General features: G+C 42.8%; 1 protein-coding gene across 3 annotated transcripts in view; it reads left to right on the top strand.

Annotated features, from left to right (window-relative positions):
* si:dkey-34e4.1 (carboxyl-terminal PDZ ligand of neuronal nitric oxide synthase protein) overlaps positions 1 to 16487 on the top strand; it is a 428423-nt gene that overhangs the window by 331335 nt on the left and 80601 nt on the right. For all 3 annotated transcript variants that reach the window (XR_008142864.1, XR_008142865.1, XM_052525398.1), the window contains exons 9-10: positions 1097 to 1304; positions 11431 to 11764. Coding sequence is in view for 1 of the 3 variants with exons in the window: in XM_052525398.1 (XP_052381358.1) it covers positions 1097 to 1304; positions 11431 to 11764 (542 nt within the window). In the remaining 2 variants the exon portion in view is untranslated. The remainder of the gene's footprint in view (positions 1 to 1096; positions 1305 to 11430; positions 11765 to 16487) is intronic.

The raw sequence follows: 16487 nt of genomic DNA, 5'->3' as shown, positions 1-16487 counted from the left end.
TAACCAGCCCTACAGTACACATAATATAACCAGCCTTACAGTACACATAATATAACCAGCCCTACAGTACACATAATATAACCAGCCCTACAGTACACATAATATAACCAGCCTTACAGTGCACATAATATAACCAGCCTTACAGTACACATTATATAACCAGCCTTACAGTACACATAATATAACCAGCCTTACAGTACACATAATATAACCAGCCTTACAGTACACATAATATAACCAGCCTTACAGTACACATTATATAACCAGCCCTACAGTACACATAATATAACCAGCCCTACAGTACACATAATATAACCAGCCTTACAGTACACATAATATAACCAGCCCTACAGTACACATAATATAACCAGCCCTACAGTACACATAATATAATAATATATCCAAGTCTTATTCAGTACTGTAGTACTGATGTGCAATGGGGGACTGACTGTCTGGCTATATTATTATTATTATATTATTAATCACGGCATCATGTGCCTCATTTGGCACTATTGTCTGCCTGTCTCTCTGCTGCATGACCACTAGGGAGCACTGCCATCACAGCTATGTAAGGATACACACACGTATTCATGTGCACTTACACACACACACACACACACACACACAACACAACGTGGACAGAGTGAATCAGTCTGCTATTGTTGTAGAAAATTAGCCTGGAAGGCACAACACAAACACAGAGTTATTTATATTTTTCATTTATTTTCCCAGTCGTTCCCAGAGGTTTGCAGATGCGCATTGTCAGACTATAATGAGCTCACTGTGAATTATATTAACAAATAATAGTGGGAACCCGTCATTCTTTTCAATTTCAGGTCCGGGAAATTCCATCTAATTAGATTTTCAACTGCGGGGGGGGCTGTAGCATGAAGTAGAATTTTTCAAACAGAAAAAAACTTACTGACAGACACACACTGTTATAAACACACACACACACACACACTACACACACACAGACACACACACACTACACACACTTCCTCACACTCCATCCACATCCCCATTATCATCAGTCCCACTAGGCACAGTTCTGATTCCTGATCCCCCCTCTTTCCTGCTCATCTCCCCCACTCAGGTGCAGCTCCTGAAGGATCAGATGTCAGTGGAGACCGCAGCTCGTGTAGAGGCTCAGGCTCGTGTCCACCAGCTGCTACTACAGAACAGAGACCTGCTCCAGCACCTGTCCCTGCTGGTCACACAGCTCAAACACCTGGAGAGCAAGGCACCGGGACCGGGGGAGAGACACACAGCTGGACTGGGACTGGGGGAGAGACAGGGTCACAGTAAGTCACCTGCACGAACTATACGAACCAGAACAATTAAGTTGAATATACAGTACAGGTAAAACAGTCATTCTCCATTGAGCATGTTTGTTAATCCATGACTTTATACAGTGAGGCAAAAAAGTATTTAGTCAGCCACCAATTGTGCAAGTTCTCCCACTTAAAAAGATGAGAGAGGCCTGTAATTTTCATCATAGGTACACTTCAACTGTAACAGACAAAATGGAGAAAAACAATCCAGAAAATCACATTGTAGGATTTTTAATGAATTTATTTGCAAATTATGGTGGAAAATAAGTATTTGGTCACCTACCAGCAAGATTTCTGGCTCTCACAGACCTGTAACTTCTTCTTTAAGAGGCTCCTCTGTCCTCCACTCGTTACCTGTATTAATGGCACCTGTTTGAACTTCTAATCAGTATAAAAGACAACCACAACCTCAAACAGTCACACTCCACTATGGCCAAGACCAAAGAGCTGTCAAAGGACACCAGAAACAAAATTGGAGACCTGCACCAGGCTGGGAAGACTGAATCTGCAATAGGTAAGCAGCTTGGTTTGAAGAAATCAACTGTGGGAGCAATTATTAGGAAATGGAAGACATACAAGACCACTGATAATCTCCCTCGATCTGGGGCTCCACGCAAGATCTCACCCCAAAATGATCACAAGAACGGTGAGCAAAAATCCCAGAACCACACGGTGGGACCTAGTGAATGACCTGCAGAGAGCTGGGACCAAAGTAACAAAGCCTACCATCAGTAACACACTATGCCGCCAGGGACTCAAATCCTGCAGTGCCAGACGTGCCCCCCTGCTTAAGCCAGTACATGTCCAGGCCCGTCTGAAGTTTGCTAGAGAGCATTTGGATGATCCACAAGAAGATTGGGAGAATGTCATATGGTCAGATGAAACCAAAATATAACTTTTTGGTAAAAACTCAACTCGTCGTGTTTGGAGGACCAAGAATGCTGAGTTGCATCCAAAGAACACCATACCTACTGTGAACCATGGGGGTGGAAACATCATGATTTGGGGCTGTTTTTCTGCAAAGGGACCAGGACGACTGATCTGTGTAAAGGAAAGAATGAATGGGGCCATGTATTGTGAGATTTTGAGTGAAAACCTCCTTCAAGGGCATTGAAGATGAAATGTGGCTGGGTCTTTCAGCATGACAGCATGACACTGCCCGGGCAACGAAGGAGTGGATTCGTAAAAAGCATTTTACGGTCCTGTAGTGGCCTAGCCAGTCTGTAGATCTCAACCCCATAGAAAATCTTTGGAGGGAGTTGAAAGTCCGTGTTGCCCAGCAACAGCCCCAAAACATAACCTCTCTAGAGGAGATCTGCATGGAGGAATGGGTCAAAATACCAGCAACAGTGTGTGAAAACCTTGTGAAGACTTACAGAATACGTTTGACCTCTGTCATTGCCAACAAAGGATATATAACAAAGTATTGAGATAAACTTTTGTTATTGACCAAATACTTTTTTTTTCTCATTTTGTCTGTCATAGTAGTTTTGTCTGTCATAGTTGAAGTGTACCTATGATGAAAATTACAGGCCTCTCATCTTTTTAAGTGGGAGAACTTGCACAATTGGTGGCTGACTAAAAACTTTTTTGCCCCACTGTATATGTCCAGGACACTGGCCCTGCATGTACAACAGTTCATCATCAAGGACAGATCACACTTACATACCAACATTTAGGAAATGCACATTGCTAAGCAAGCTAAGCAATCATAGACCCACACACACCTACACACACGCATACAAACACATACGCACACACACGCATACAAACACATACACACACACGCATACAAACACATACACACGCATATAAACACATACACACACACGCATACAAACACATACACACACACACACATACAAACACAGACACACATACAAACACAGACACACATATAAACACAGACACACATACAAACACATACACACACACACATACAAACACAGACACACATATAAACACATACACACACACGCATACAAACACATACACACACAGACAAACACATACACACACACACATACAAACACAGACACACATATAAACACATACACACACACGCATACAAACACATACATACACACACACGCATACAAACACATACATACACACACACGCATACAAACACGTACATACACACACACATACATACACACACACACATACATACACACACGCATACAAACACATACATACACACACACGCATACAAACACATACACACGCATACAAACACATACATACACACACACGCATACAAACACATACATACACACACACGCATACAAACACATACATACACACACACGCATACAAACACATACACACGCATACAAACACATACATACACACACACGCATACAAACACGTACATACACACACACATACATACACACACGCATACAACCACACACACACGCATGCAAACACACACACACACACACGAAGGAGGAGTACAGTATGGGGGTGTAATTGTAAATGCTGTTAATGCAATAAAGAGTTGGCTTGAGGGGTGTGTGTGTGTGTGTGTGTGTGTGTGTGTGTGTGTGTGTGTGTGTGTGTGTGGTGTACACTGAATAAGAGTAGATAGAAGTCAAAACAGGGCAACAGCAATGCTAAGATAGTTATGAGAAGTGCAGTGGACATAGAACTGGTGCTCTCCTGATACAAAGAGGAAACGGGGGGAGTAGGTCTACAAATCCTTTACTTTGAGTAGAAATACCCTGATAAAATACAGGTCAAATAGATGCTGGTTCATTTTTGGCTGTGGCTAGATTTAATTTCCCAGCCTTTAATTTCTTGCCCTTGGGACAGAATCTTACATAAACTACCTCCTCCTCTTTCACAGAACTGTCTGTGGAGCCATCTGACATTATGGAGAGAAATGTTGTGTTTTTCAGATTCTCTCTGATGTTGTTTCTCTCCACCTCTGCAATATGGTGCAAAAACTATTTGCCCTGCTTCTTATTTCTGTATGTTGAGCCCACAGCGATTCCTTTGTTTTTCATCTGAACAGCAAAAATCAAACATCATATTAATACTATAATATTTCAATATACAATCATGTTATCCAATATAGCTGGCAGTTGATTGTGCTAAATTATCCTTCTAAGCTTTGTTTACTTAAGGATCAACACAATAAGATCGGTAAAGTCAATTGTGTCACAATACTTTAAAATGTAAACAGCATCTGGAGACAAACATTCAAATAGAATGTTCCAGAGCCATTGAGATCCATGTTAGCATCAGTAGGCCTATCATTTGGTTGTATTTATACACTATTTGGAGGTGAACCAAAGCTAATCAAGAGCTGAGAAATAACCTACAATACTGGACCACGTCTGTTAAATAGACTAGAAAAAACTAGCTACAAAAGTACTAGTCTAGCTACACGAGTAACAACATTTTCCCTTCCTCACACATCCACTCCAAGTCAGAAAGTGGTCTCACCTTCTTGCCAATGGCACGTACAGTCCTAAACAGTATCTGGACACAGACACGCAGGCAATGTGACACTTGCTGTGTTCATGGTCACAAATGTTCTCCAGCTTCATCATTTTATTTCCGATGACAAATGAGTTGTTTCTGCTTTTATCTTTAGCATACTGGCTACACACAGAACAACTCATCACCACAGCCTCAGCATCATACTGTAGCCAGCCTCTTGAGACTCCTTTATCTCCAAACCTCCATTTCTCACAAAACATTATTTTTTGTTTGATTCGTCCTCCTTTTCTTCCGTGGGTTTTCGTTTCAAAGGTTGTCTTACTTCATGTAAATGTCACCACATAACAGCTATTTAATGAACGGTAGCTAGCAGCAGACCCATGGCAAGTGAGCGATGTCAAGTAGTTGATGTCCTGTACGGTAAACAGTGCCACGGAACTAGGAGCATTAGAGGCGGTCTGTGGTAAAATGGAAAACATGAGTCATTTCCTCCTAGACATCAGGACAGATATTTTATTACATTACTATTTTGATACAAACATTTACTCCCCAGTGTGGTGGATAGCCTTCTGAGATTTACCCTCCAGTGTGGTGGATAGCCTTCTGAGATTTACCCTCCAGTGTGGTGGATAGCCTTCTGAGATTTACCCTCCAGTGTGGTGTATAGCCTTCTGAGATTTACCCTCCAGTGTGGTGTATAACCTTCTGAGATTTACCCTCCAGTGTGGTGGATAGCCTTCTGAGATTTACCCTCCAGTGTGGTGGATAGCCTTCTGAGATTTACCCTCCAGTGTGGTGTATAACCTTCTGAGATTTACCCTCCAGTGTGGTGGATAGCCTTCTGAGATTTACCCTCCAGTGTGGTGGATAGCCTTCTGAGATTTACCTTCCAGTGTGGTGTATAGCCTTCTGAGATTTACCCTCCAGTGTGGTGTATAACCTTCTGAGATTTACCTTCCAGTGTGGTGTATAGCCTTCTGAGATTTACCCTCCAGTGTGGTGTATAGCCTTCTGAGATTTACCCTCCAGTGTGGTGTATAGCCTTCTGAGATTTACCCTCCAGTGTGGTGTATAGCCTTCTGAGATTTACCCTCCAGTGTGGTGGATAGCCTTCTGAGATTTACCCTCCAGTGTGGTGTATAGCCTTCTGAGATTTACCCTCCAGTGTGGTGTATAGCCTTCTGAGATTTACCCTCCAGTGTGGTGTATAGCCTTCTGAGATTTACCCTCCAGTGTGGTGGATAGCCTTCTGAGATTTACCCTCCAGTGTGGTGTATAGCCTTCTGAGATTTACCCTCCAGTGTGGTGTATAGCCTTCTGAGATTTACCCTCCAGTGTGGTGTATAGCCTTCTGAGATTTACCCTCCAGTGTGGTGGATAGCCTTCTGAGATCGACTCGCCAAATGGAAAACCTACCCCCATTTGGCGCTTGGCAGGTGTTCATATTGGACCGTGTGTGTGTGTGTGTGTGTGTGTGTGTGTGTGTGTGTGTGTGTGTAGACTTGTTTTGTAGTTGTTTTATGTTGTATACATGGCAGTTAAAAGCTGAATTCTGTATACAAAAGCATATAACAAACTACAACAAATCCAAAATAATAACATTGTATCACCACAGATAGGACGTTAGTTACTGGAAGGATGAGTGATGAATTGAAGCAGTTCAGATGGCGTTACGAGAGGAGGAACTTCAGGTATGGATGGTCACGGAGGTGAGACAGTTAGGTCCGCATCCTCAACAGTGCACCTATAGAGATATGAGCCCAGTTCACTTTTCTGTCCCCAATGCCCTTTCTCCGGGCTTTGTAGCTTGATGGTTAGCTATCTAGCTAGCTACTAATCTCAACGAACTCTGTATCACCCACTTTGGTGAAGCTAACGTTACTGCTGCCACACGGTGCAGAAAGCTCACCAATAGGGCTGCGCAATTAATCACACTCAAATTCAATCCATAGCTAGCTAGCTGCTGCACTCTAAAAAGAAAAGGTTCCTGGAGTATCCTTCAGGGGTTCTTCAAATTGAAACTGTGGGGGAACCCCTATAAGTTCTTCAAATAACCCCTTTTAATGGATCCTCAAAGAACCTTTTGAAGAACCATTTGGGTTATTAATAATGATAAGCATAACAATAACAACAATAATAACAATAACACAATATTTTAGTTGTCCGTGTTTATTATGGTTTTCGTGGCAAAGCAGAATAAAAGAATCCAAAGAGAGGTAAACTCTGGCCTGTTTAACTCCCAGCAGAGCCCCAAGTCTAATGTGTATATCCTCTGGCCTGTTTAACTCCCAGCAGAGCCCCAAGTCTAATGTGTATATCCTCTGGCCTGTTTAACTCCCAGCAGAGCCCCAAGTCTAATGTGTATATCCTCTGGCCTGTTTAAACTCCCAGCAGAGCCCCAAGTCTAATGTGTATATCCTCTGGCCTGTTTAAACTCCCAGCAGAGCCCCAAGTCTAATGTGTATATCCTCTGGCCTGTTTAACTCCCAGCAGAGCCCCAAGTCTAATGTGTATATCCTCTGGCCTGTTTAAACTCCCAGCAGAGCCCCAAGTCTAATGTGTATATCCTCTGGCCTGTTTAAACTCCCAGCAGAGCCCCAAGTCTAATGTGTATATCCTCTGGCCTGTTTAACTCCCAGCAGAGCCCCAAGTCTAATGTGTATATCCTCTGGCCTGTTTAAACTCCCAGCAGAGCCCCAAGTCTAATGTGTATATCCTCTGGCCTGTTTAAACTCCCAGCAGAGCCCCAAGTCTAATGTGTATATCCTCTGGCCTGTTTAAACTCCCAGCAGAGCCCCAAGTCTAATGTGTATATCCTCTGGCCTGTTTAACTCCCAGCAGAGCCCCAAGTCTAATGTGTATATCCTCTGGCCTGTTTAAACTCCCAGCAGAGCCCCAAGTCTAATGTGTATATCCTCTGGCCTGTTGAAACTCCCAGCAGAGCCCCAAGTCTAATGTGTATATCCTCTGGCCTGTTTAAACTCCCAGCAGAGCTCCAAGTCTAATGTGTATATCCTCTGGCCTGTTTAAACTCCCAGCAGAGCCCCAAGTCTAATGTGTATATCCTCTGGCCTGTTTAAACTCCCAGCAGAGCCCCAAGTCTAATGTGTATATCCTCTGGCCTGTTTAACTCCCAGCAGAGCCCCAAGTCTAATGTGTATATCCTCTGGCCTGTTTAAACTCCCAGCAGAGCCCCAAGTCTAATGTGTATATCCTCTGGCCTGTTTAAACTCCCAGCAGAGCCCCAAGTCTAATGTGTATATCCTCTGGCCTGTTTAAACTCCCAGCAGAGCCCCAAGTCTAATGTGTATATCCTCTGGCCTGTTTAACTCCCAGCAGAGCCCCAAGTCTAATGTGTATATCCTCTGGCCTGTTTAACTCCCAGCAGAGCCCCAAGTCTAATGTGTATATCCTCTGGCCTGTTTAACTCCCAGCAGAGCCCCAAGTCTAATGTGTATATCCTCTGGCCTGTTTAACTCCCAGCAGAGCCCCAAGTCTAATGTGTATATCCTCTGGCCTGTTGAAACTCCCAGCAGAGCCCCAAGTCTAATGTGTATATCCTCTGGCCTGTTTAACTCCCAGCAGAGCCCCAAGTCTAATGTGTATATCCTCTGGCCTGTTTAAACTCCCAGCAGAGCCCCAAGTCTAATGTGTATATCCTCTGGCCTGTTTAAACTCCCAGCAGAGCCCCAAGTCTAATGTGTATATCCTCTGGCCTGTTTAACTCCCAGCAGAGCCCCAAGTCTAATGTGTATATCCTCTGGCCTGTTTAAACTCCCAGCAGAGCCCCAAGTCTAATGTGTATATCCTCTGGCCTGTTTAAACTCCCAGCAGAGCCCCAAGTCTAATGTGTATATCCTCTGGCCTGTTTAACTCCCAGCAGAGCCCCAAGTCTAATGTGTATATCCTCTGGCCTGTTTAACTACCAGCAGAGCCCCAAGTCTAATGTGTATATCCTCTGGCCTGTTTAACTCCCAGCAGAGCCCCAAGTCTAATGTGTATATCCTCTGGCCTGTTTAAACTCCCAGCAGAGCCCCAAGTCTAATGTGTATATCCTCTGGCCTGTTTAACTCCCAGCAGAGCCCCAAGTCTAATGTGTATATCCTCTGGCCTGTTGAAACTCCCAGCAGAGCCCCAAGTCTAATGTGTATATCCTCTGGCCTGTTTAACTCCCAGCAGAGCCCCAAGTCTAATGTGTATATCCTCTGGCCTGTTTAAACTCCCAGCAGAGCCCCAAGTCTAATGTGTATATCCTCTGGCCTGTTTAAACTCCCAGCAGAGCCCCAAGTCTAATGTGTATATCCTCTGGCCTGTTTAACTCCCAGCAGAGCCCCAAGTCTAATGTGTATATCCTCTGGCCTGTTTAAACTCCCAGCAGAGCCCCAAGTCTAATGTGTATATCCTCTGGCCTGTTTAAACTCCCAGCAGAGCCCCAAGTCTAATGTGTATATCCTCTGGCCTGTTTAACTCCCAGCAGAGCCCCAAGTCTAATGTGTATATCCTCTGGCCTGTTTAACTACCAGCAGAGCCCCAAGTCTAATGTGTATATCCTCTGGCCTGTTGATGTTAATGTGTTGATGTTCTCCATATCCATAGCCAGAATGATTTAGCAGTGCATGTTGATAACAGGTTTCCTGTTATATTCAGAGGTGTAGGGAGGGTGAAGTCTGGGAATCCAAAAAATAGTAATTATACAGATGATTAACAAAACATGCACACGACAGTATTCATACCTTGGTTTCTGTGGTGAATGTGAATGAAAAAACTGTTTTGATAATGTTTTTCATACACATACCTTGCCCACAATGCCTATGTGTTGTTTTATTGAAGAGGGAAAGGGAAAGGGGGATACCTAGTCAGTTGTACAACTGAATGCATTCAACTGAAATGTGTCTTCTACATTTAACCCAACCCCTCTGAATCAGAGAGGTGCAGGGGGCTGCCTTGATCGTAAGGGAGGAGGATGGTACATGTGATCTGCATAACGTACCAATACCAATTGAATACCTTTGTATGCATCCTCGTCTGTATACCTGCAGACAGACTCAAAAGTGTGCAAGTTCAGTCATCTGCACCCAACACAGCTAGCCTTCAACACATTCTCATAGCCTTCAACACATTCTCATAGCCTTCAACACATTCTCAGAGCCTTCAACACATTCTCATAGCATTCAACACATTCTCATAGCATTCAACACATTCTCATAGCATTCAACACATTCTCAGAGCCTCAACACATTCTCAGAGCCTTCAACACATTCTCAGAGCCTTCAACACATTCTCAGAGCCTTCAACACATTCTCAGAGCCTTCAACACATTCTCAGAGCCTTCAACACATTCTCAGAGCCTTCAACACATTCTCATAGCCTTCAACACATTCTCATAGCCTTCAACACATTCTCATAGTCTTCAACACATTCTCAGAGCCTTCAACACATTCTCAGAGCCTTCAACACATTCTCATAGCCTTCAACACATTCTCATAGCCTTCAACACATTCTCATAGTCTTCAACACATTCTCATAGCCTTCAACACATTCGTACCTCTTTGTTGATTGATATCCATTGAATTGTGTCCATTTTCTGTTTTAGAAAGATTTGCACAAATCTGAAAAGATAGATGGTATCATCATAAAACAATATCCATTTAGATCATATAAGGGACCAATCTTAAATTGATCTTTACATGTTTCAGTTACTGTTAGTGCCTGAACCTGCTGTCTTTTCAAATCCAAATGTTTCGATCGGCCAGTTAGGTCCTTGAAAGAACGCCCCACCAACTAATGAGGTTCCTCTATGAACCACACCTCCTATGGGGTTCTTGGAAGAACCTTTTGGGGGCCATTTTCAGTGCCAAGAACCCTAAGGTTCTTCAAAGAACTTTGAGGATCTTAGAAGAAGCCTTGTTGAAGCCCTCGTTTTTAGAGTGTAGTTATCTTAGCCAAACAAGACAACAACAGTCTTTCATCTTGGTCATGATGACCAATTAAAACAAATTCAAAAGAGCAATCAAAACACAAATAGCTGATGCCCCAAAACAATCTAAATGAATGGGACCTGTCAGCCATTGCTACCAGTACGGCACCATTTGTGTGGTAGTGTCTGTATATTTGTTTTCGTGGGGTTGACACGTGGTGTTTCATGCTATCTAAATCATGGTACACCCAGAACTAGTGAATGCTAATCCAACCAATCTAAGACACAGTCCACTCAGACGCTGCCGGCTGCACAGCCAAAACCTCTGTCTCTGGAGAGTGTATTCACATAGGCATGTGTGTGTGTGTGTGTGTGTGTGTGTGTGTGTGTTAGAGAGAGATTGAGATAGGGAGAAAGAAGTGACAGAAATGGAGGAAGGAAAGAGAGAAAAACTGATAATGAGATGATGATTTGAAAGAAAGACAGAGGAAATTGACTGACAACTGTGTGTGTGTGTGTGTGTGTGTGTGTGTGTTTTGATTTTGAGTAATTTTTGTCTGTGAGAAAGAGACAGGGAAGGAGGTGTGAGAGAAACTGACTAACAACTAGGGACTTTGAGAGTGTGGGCTAAAGTTAGACTTGTTTGCTTCATTTCATTAAAATATTCATTTTTTGACTATTTGTGTTCAACTTTGTCAGTTAAAGAGATTTCTCTTCCTTCCCCTGTAGATGATCAGGAGTCGTCATGGACGACCAGGTCTCTGTCACTCAACCTGAAAAACCATTACAGCTTGAGCAGCATGGACCAGCCAATCACCTCCACCCCTGCAGGGCCACTCCAAGACCCCCCCCTCACCGCTTCCCAGGTGGATGGTGCCGAGTCTTACCTCAACCTGGAGAATGGGACCAAACCACTGGGCTCTCAAAACGGGGGGGAGACGGAGACAGACACACTCATCAGAAGAACATCCAATGGGAAGCCAGGGCGGAAAGACAGCTCGGAAGTGTCGTCAAATGAGATTGTGCGGTTCGAAACAAGGAATTTGACAGCCCTGGATGAAAGGTAAACTATCTAAACACAGCTTAGTTTATACATCTTACTGTACAAACCGTTCTTGAAGACCAGCCACATTTGAGAGTAGCCATATGCCAGAGGGCCTATTCAATGCAACACACACACACACACACACACACACACACACACACACACACACACACACAATTGCCTGGTCATGATTATACACAATGTATTGGAGCTCCTATTTGGCAGTCACAGACAGTACAGTCCCTCTCTTTCATCTAGAAGAAAGGAGTCAGGAGCTGCTAGCCTCCTCTCATCCCCATACAACATAACAGGCCTCCTCTCATCCCCACACAACATAACAGGCCTCCTCTCATCCCCACACAACAGAACACATCAGAACAGGCCTCCTCTCATCCCCACACAACAGAACAGGCCTCCTCTCATCCCCACACAACAGAACACAACAGAACAGGCCTCCTCTCATCCCCACACAACATAACAGGCCTCCTCTCATCCCCACACAGCAGAACACATCAGAACAGGCCTCCTCTCATCCCCACACAACATAAGAGGCCTCCTCTCATCCCCACACAGCAGAACACAACAGAACAGGCCTCCTCTCATCCCCACCCAACAGAACAGGCCTCCACTCATCCCCACCCAACAGAACAGGCCTCCTCTCATCCCCACACAACAGAACAGGCCGAGCCTCCTCTCATCCCCACACAACAGAACAGGCCTCCTCTCCAGTGGGTGGGTTTGGCGACGAATACGTAGTGAGGGCCAGCCAACAAGAGTATACAGGTCGCAGTGGTGGGTAGTATATGGGGCTTTGGTGACAAAATGGATGGCACTGTGATAGACCCCATCCAATTTTCTGAGTAGAGTGTTGGAGGCTATTTTGTCAATTACATCACATAAGTCAAGGATTGGTAGGATACTCAGTTTTACAAAGGTATGTTTGGCAGCATTTTGTTGCGAAATAGGAAGCCGATTCTAGATTTAATTTTGGATTGGAGATGCTTAATGTGAGTCTAGGAGGAGAGTTTACATTCTAACCAGACACCTAGGTATCTGTAGTTGTCCACATATTCTAAGTCAGAACCGTCCAGAGTAGTGATGCTAGGTGGGTGGGTCGGATGCGGGCAGCAATCGGTTGAAGAGCATGCATTTAGTTTTACTAGCATTTAAGAGTAGTTGGAGGCCACGGAAGGAGTGTTGTATGGCATTGAAGCTCGTTTGGAGGTCTGTTAACACAGTGTCCAAGGAAGGGCCAGATGAATACAGAATGGTGTCGTCTGTGTAGAGGTGGATCAGAGAATCACCAGCATCAAGAGCGACATCATTGATATATACAGAGAAAAGAGTCTGGCCGAGAATTGAACCCTGGGGCACCCCCATAGAGACTGCCAGAGGTACGGACAACAGGCCCTCCAATTTGACACACTGAACTCTGAGAAGTAGTTGGTGAACCAGGCGAAGCAGTCATTTGAGAAACCAAGGCTATTGAGAATGCGGAGAGTCGAAAGCCTTGGTCAGGTCGATGAAAACGGCTGCACAGTACTGTCTTTATTGATGGCAGTTATGATATCGTTTAGGACGTTGAGCGTGGCTGAGATGACCAGCTCGGAAACTAGATTGCATAGTGGATAAGTTAACCTGTTTGTTAACTTGGCTTTTGAAGATTTTAGAAAGGTATGGTAGGATAGATAAAGGTCTATAACAGTTTGGGTCTAGAGTGGCTCCCCCTTTGAAGAGGGGGATGACTGTGGCAGCTTTCCAATCTTTAGGAATCTCAGACGATATGAAAGAGAGGTTGAACAGGCTAGTGATAGGGGTTGCAATTTTGGCGGATAATTTTAGAAAAAGAGGGTCAAAATTGTCGAGCCCAGCTAATTTGTGGAGATCCAGATTTTGCCGCTCTTTCAGAACATCAGCTATCTGGATTTGGGTGAAGGAGAAATGGGGAGGCTTGGGCAAGTTGCAGTGAGGGGTGCAGAGCTGTTGACCGGGGTAGAGGTAGCCAGGTGGAAAGCATGGCCAGCCGTGGAAGAATGCTTATTGAAATGATTGATTATCGTATATTTATTGGTGGTGACAGTGTTTCCTATCCTCAGTGCAGTTGGCAGCTGGGAGGAGGTTTTCTTATCCTCCATGGACTTTACCGTGTCCCAAAATTTATTGGAATTAGTGCTACAGGATGCAAATTTCTGTTTGAAAAAGCTAGCCTTAGCTTCCTAACTGACTGTGTATATTGGTTCCTAACTTCCCTGAAAAGTGTAATATTGCGGGGGCTATTCGATGCTAATGCAGTACGCTACAGGATGTTTTTGTTCTGGTCAAGGGAGGTCAAGTCTGGAGTGAACCAAGGGCTGTATCTGTTCTTAGTTCTAGATTTTTTAAATGGGGCCATGCTTATTTAAGATGTTGAGGAAAGCACTTTTAGTGACGGGGTGAGGTCAATATCCTTCCAGGATACCCGGGCCAGGTCGATTAGAAAGGCCTGTTTTAGGGAGCGTTTCGTAGTACATCTCTCTAGTATGTATTATACTAGGTAATGTAGTTGTGTTGAGGTTTGGTAGTACATCTCTAGTATGTATTATACTAGGTAATGTAGTTGTGTTGAGGTTTCGTAGTACATCTCTCTAGTATGTATTATACTAGGTAATGTAGTTGTGTTGAGGTTTGGTAGTACATCTCTAGTATGTATTATACTAGGTAATGTAGTTGTGTTGAGGTTTCGTAGTACATCTCTCTAGTATGTATTATACTAGGTAATGTAGTTGTGTTGAGGTTTGGTAGTACATCTCTAGTATGTATTATACTAGGTAATGTAGTTGTGTTGAGGTTTCGTAGTACATCTCTCTAGTATGTATTATACTAGGTAATGTAGTTGTGTTGAGGTTTGGTAGTACATCTCTCTAGTATGTATTATACTAGGTAATGTAGTTGTGTTGAGGTTTCGTAGTACATCTCTAGTATGTATTATACTAGGTAATGTAGTTGTGTTGAGGTTTTGTAGTACATCTCTAGTATGCATTATACTAGGTAATGTAATTGTGTTGAGGTTTCGTAGTACATCTCTAGTATGTATTATACTAGGTAATGTAGTTGTGTTGAGGTTTGGTAGTACATCTCTCTAGTATGTATTATATCAGGTAATGTAGTTGTGTTGAGGTTTGGTAGTACATCTCTCTAGTATGTACTATATCAGGTAATGTAGTTGTGTTGAGGTTTGGTAGTACATCTCTCTAGTATGTATTATATCAGGTAATGTAGTTGTGTTGAGGTTTGGTAGTACATCTCTCTAGTATGTACTATATCAGGTAATGTAGTTGTGTTGAGGTTTCGTAGTACATCTCTATAGTATGTATTATATCAGGTAATGTAGTTGTGTTGAGGTTTCGTAGTACATCTCTAGTATGTATTATACTAGGTAATGTAGTTGTGTTGAGGTTTCGTAGTACATCTCTAGTATGTATTATACTAGGTAATGTAGTTGTGTTGAGGTTTCGTAGTACATCTCTATAGTATGTATTATACTAGGTAATGTAGTTGTGTTGAGGTTTCGTAGTACATCTCTAGTATGTATTATACTAGGTAATGTAGTTGTGTTGAGGTTTCGTAGTACATCTCTATAGTATGTATTATACTAGGTAATGTAGTTGTGTTGAGGTTTCGTAGTACATCTCTAGTATGTATTATACTAGGTAATGTAGTTGTGTTGAGGTTTCGTAGTACATCTCTCTAGTATGTATTATATCAGGTAATGTAGTTGTGTTGAGGTTTCGTAGTACATCTCTAGTATGTACTATATCAGGTAATGTAGTTGTGTTGAGGTTTCGTAGTATATCTCTCTAGTATGTATTATATCAGGTAATGTAGTTGTGTTGAGGTTTGGTAGTACATCTCTCTAGTATGTATTATACTAGGTAATGTAGTTGTGTTGAGGTTTCGTAGTACATCTCTAGTATGTATTATACTAGGTAATGTAGTTGTGTTGAGGTTTCGTAGTACATCTCTAGTATGTATTATACTAGGTAATGTAGTTGTGTTGAGGTTTCGTAGTACATCTCTAGTATGTATTATACTAGGTAATGTAGTTGTGTTGAGGTTTCGTAGTACATCTCTATAGTATGTATTATACTAGGTAATGTAGTTGTGTTGAGGTTTCGTAGTACATCTCTAGTATGTATTATACTAGGTAATGTAGTTGTGTTGAGGTTTCGTAGTACATCTCTCTAGTATGTATTATACTAGGTAATGTAGTTGTGTTGAGGTTTCGTAGTACATCTCTCTAGTATGTATTATACTAGGTAATGTAGTTGTGTTGAGGTTTCGTAGTACATCTCTCTAGTATGTATTATACTAGGTAATGTAGTTGTGTTGAGGTTTCGTAGTACATCTCTAGTATGTATTATACTAGGTAATGTAGTTGTGTTGAGGTTTCGTAGTACATCTCTATAGTATGTATTATACTAGGTAATGTAGTTGTGTTGAGGTTTCGTAGTACATCTCTAGTATGTATTATACTAGGTAATGTAGTTGTGTTGAGGTTTCGTAGTACATCTCTAGTATGTATTCCAGGGTGTGTATGCTAAAGCCCATTAGGAATAAAACGTTGTGATTGGCTCTGCAGTGCTTAGGAATGCTCTGTGTGTGTGGACATACATGTGTGTGTTTTAAGGTCTTTCTTTGTATGAGTGGGTCAGGCAGAAACAAAGCCCGCAGAGACTGTGTTTAAATCTCTGACTCACATCCT

This window comes from Oncorhynchus keta, chromosome 9, assembly GCF_023373465.1.
Source record: "Oncorhynchus keta strain PuntledgeMale-10-30-2019 chromosome 9, Oket_V2, whole genome shotgun sequence".
NCBI classification, from domain to species: Eukaryota; Metazoa; Chordata; class Actinopteri; order Salmoniformes; family Salmonidae; genus Oncorhynchus; species Oncorhynchus keta.
Note: the sequence above shows the minus strand (reverse complement) of the source record. Positions and strands in the feature narration are given on the sequence as shown.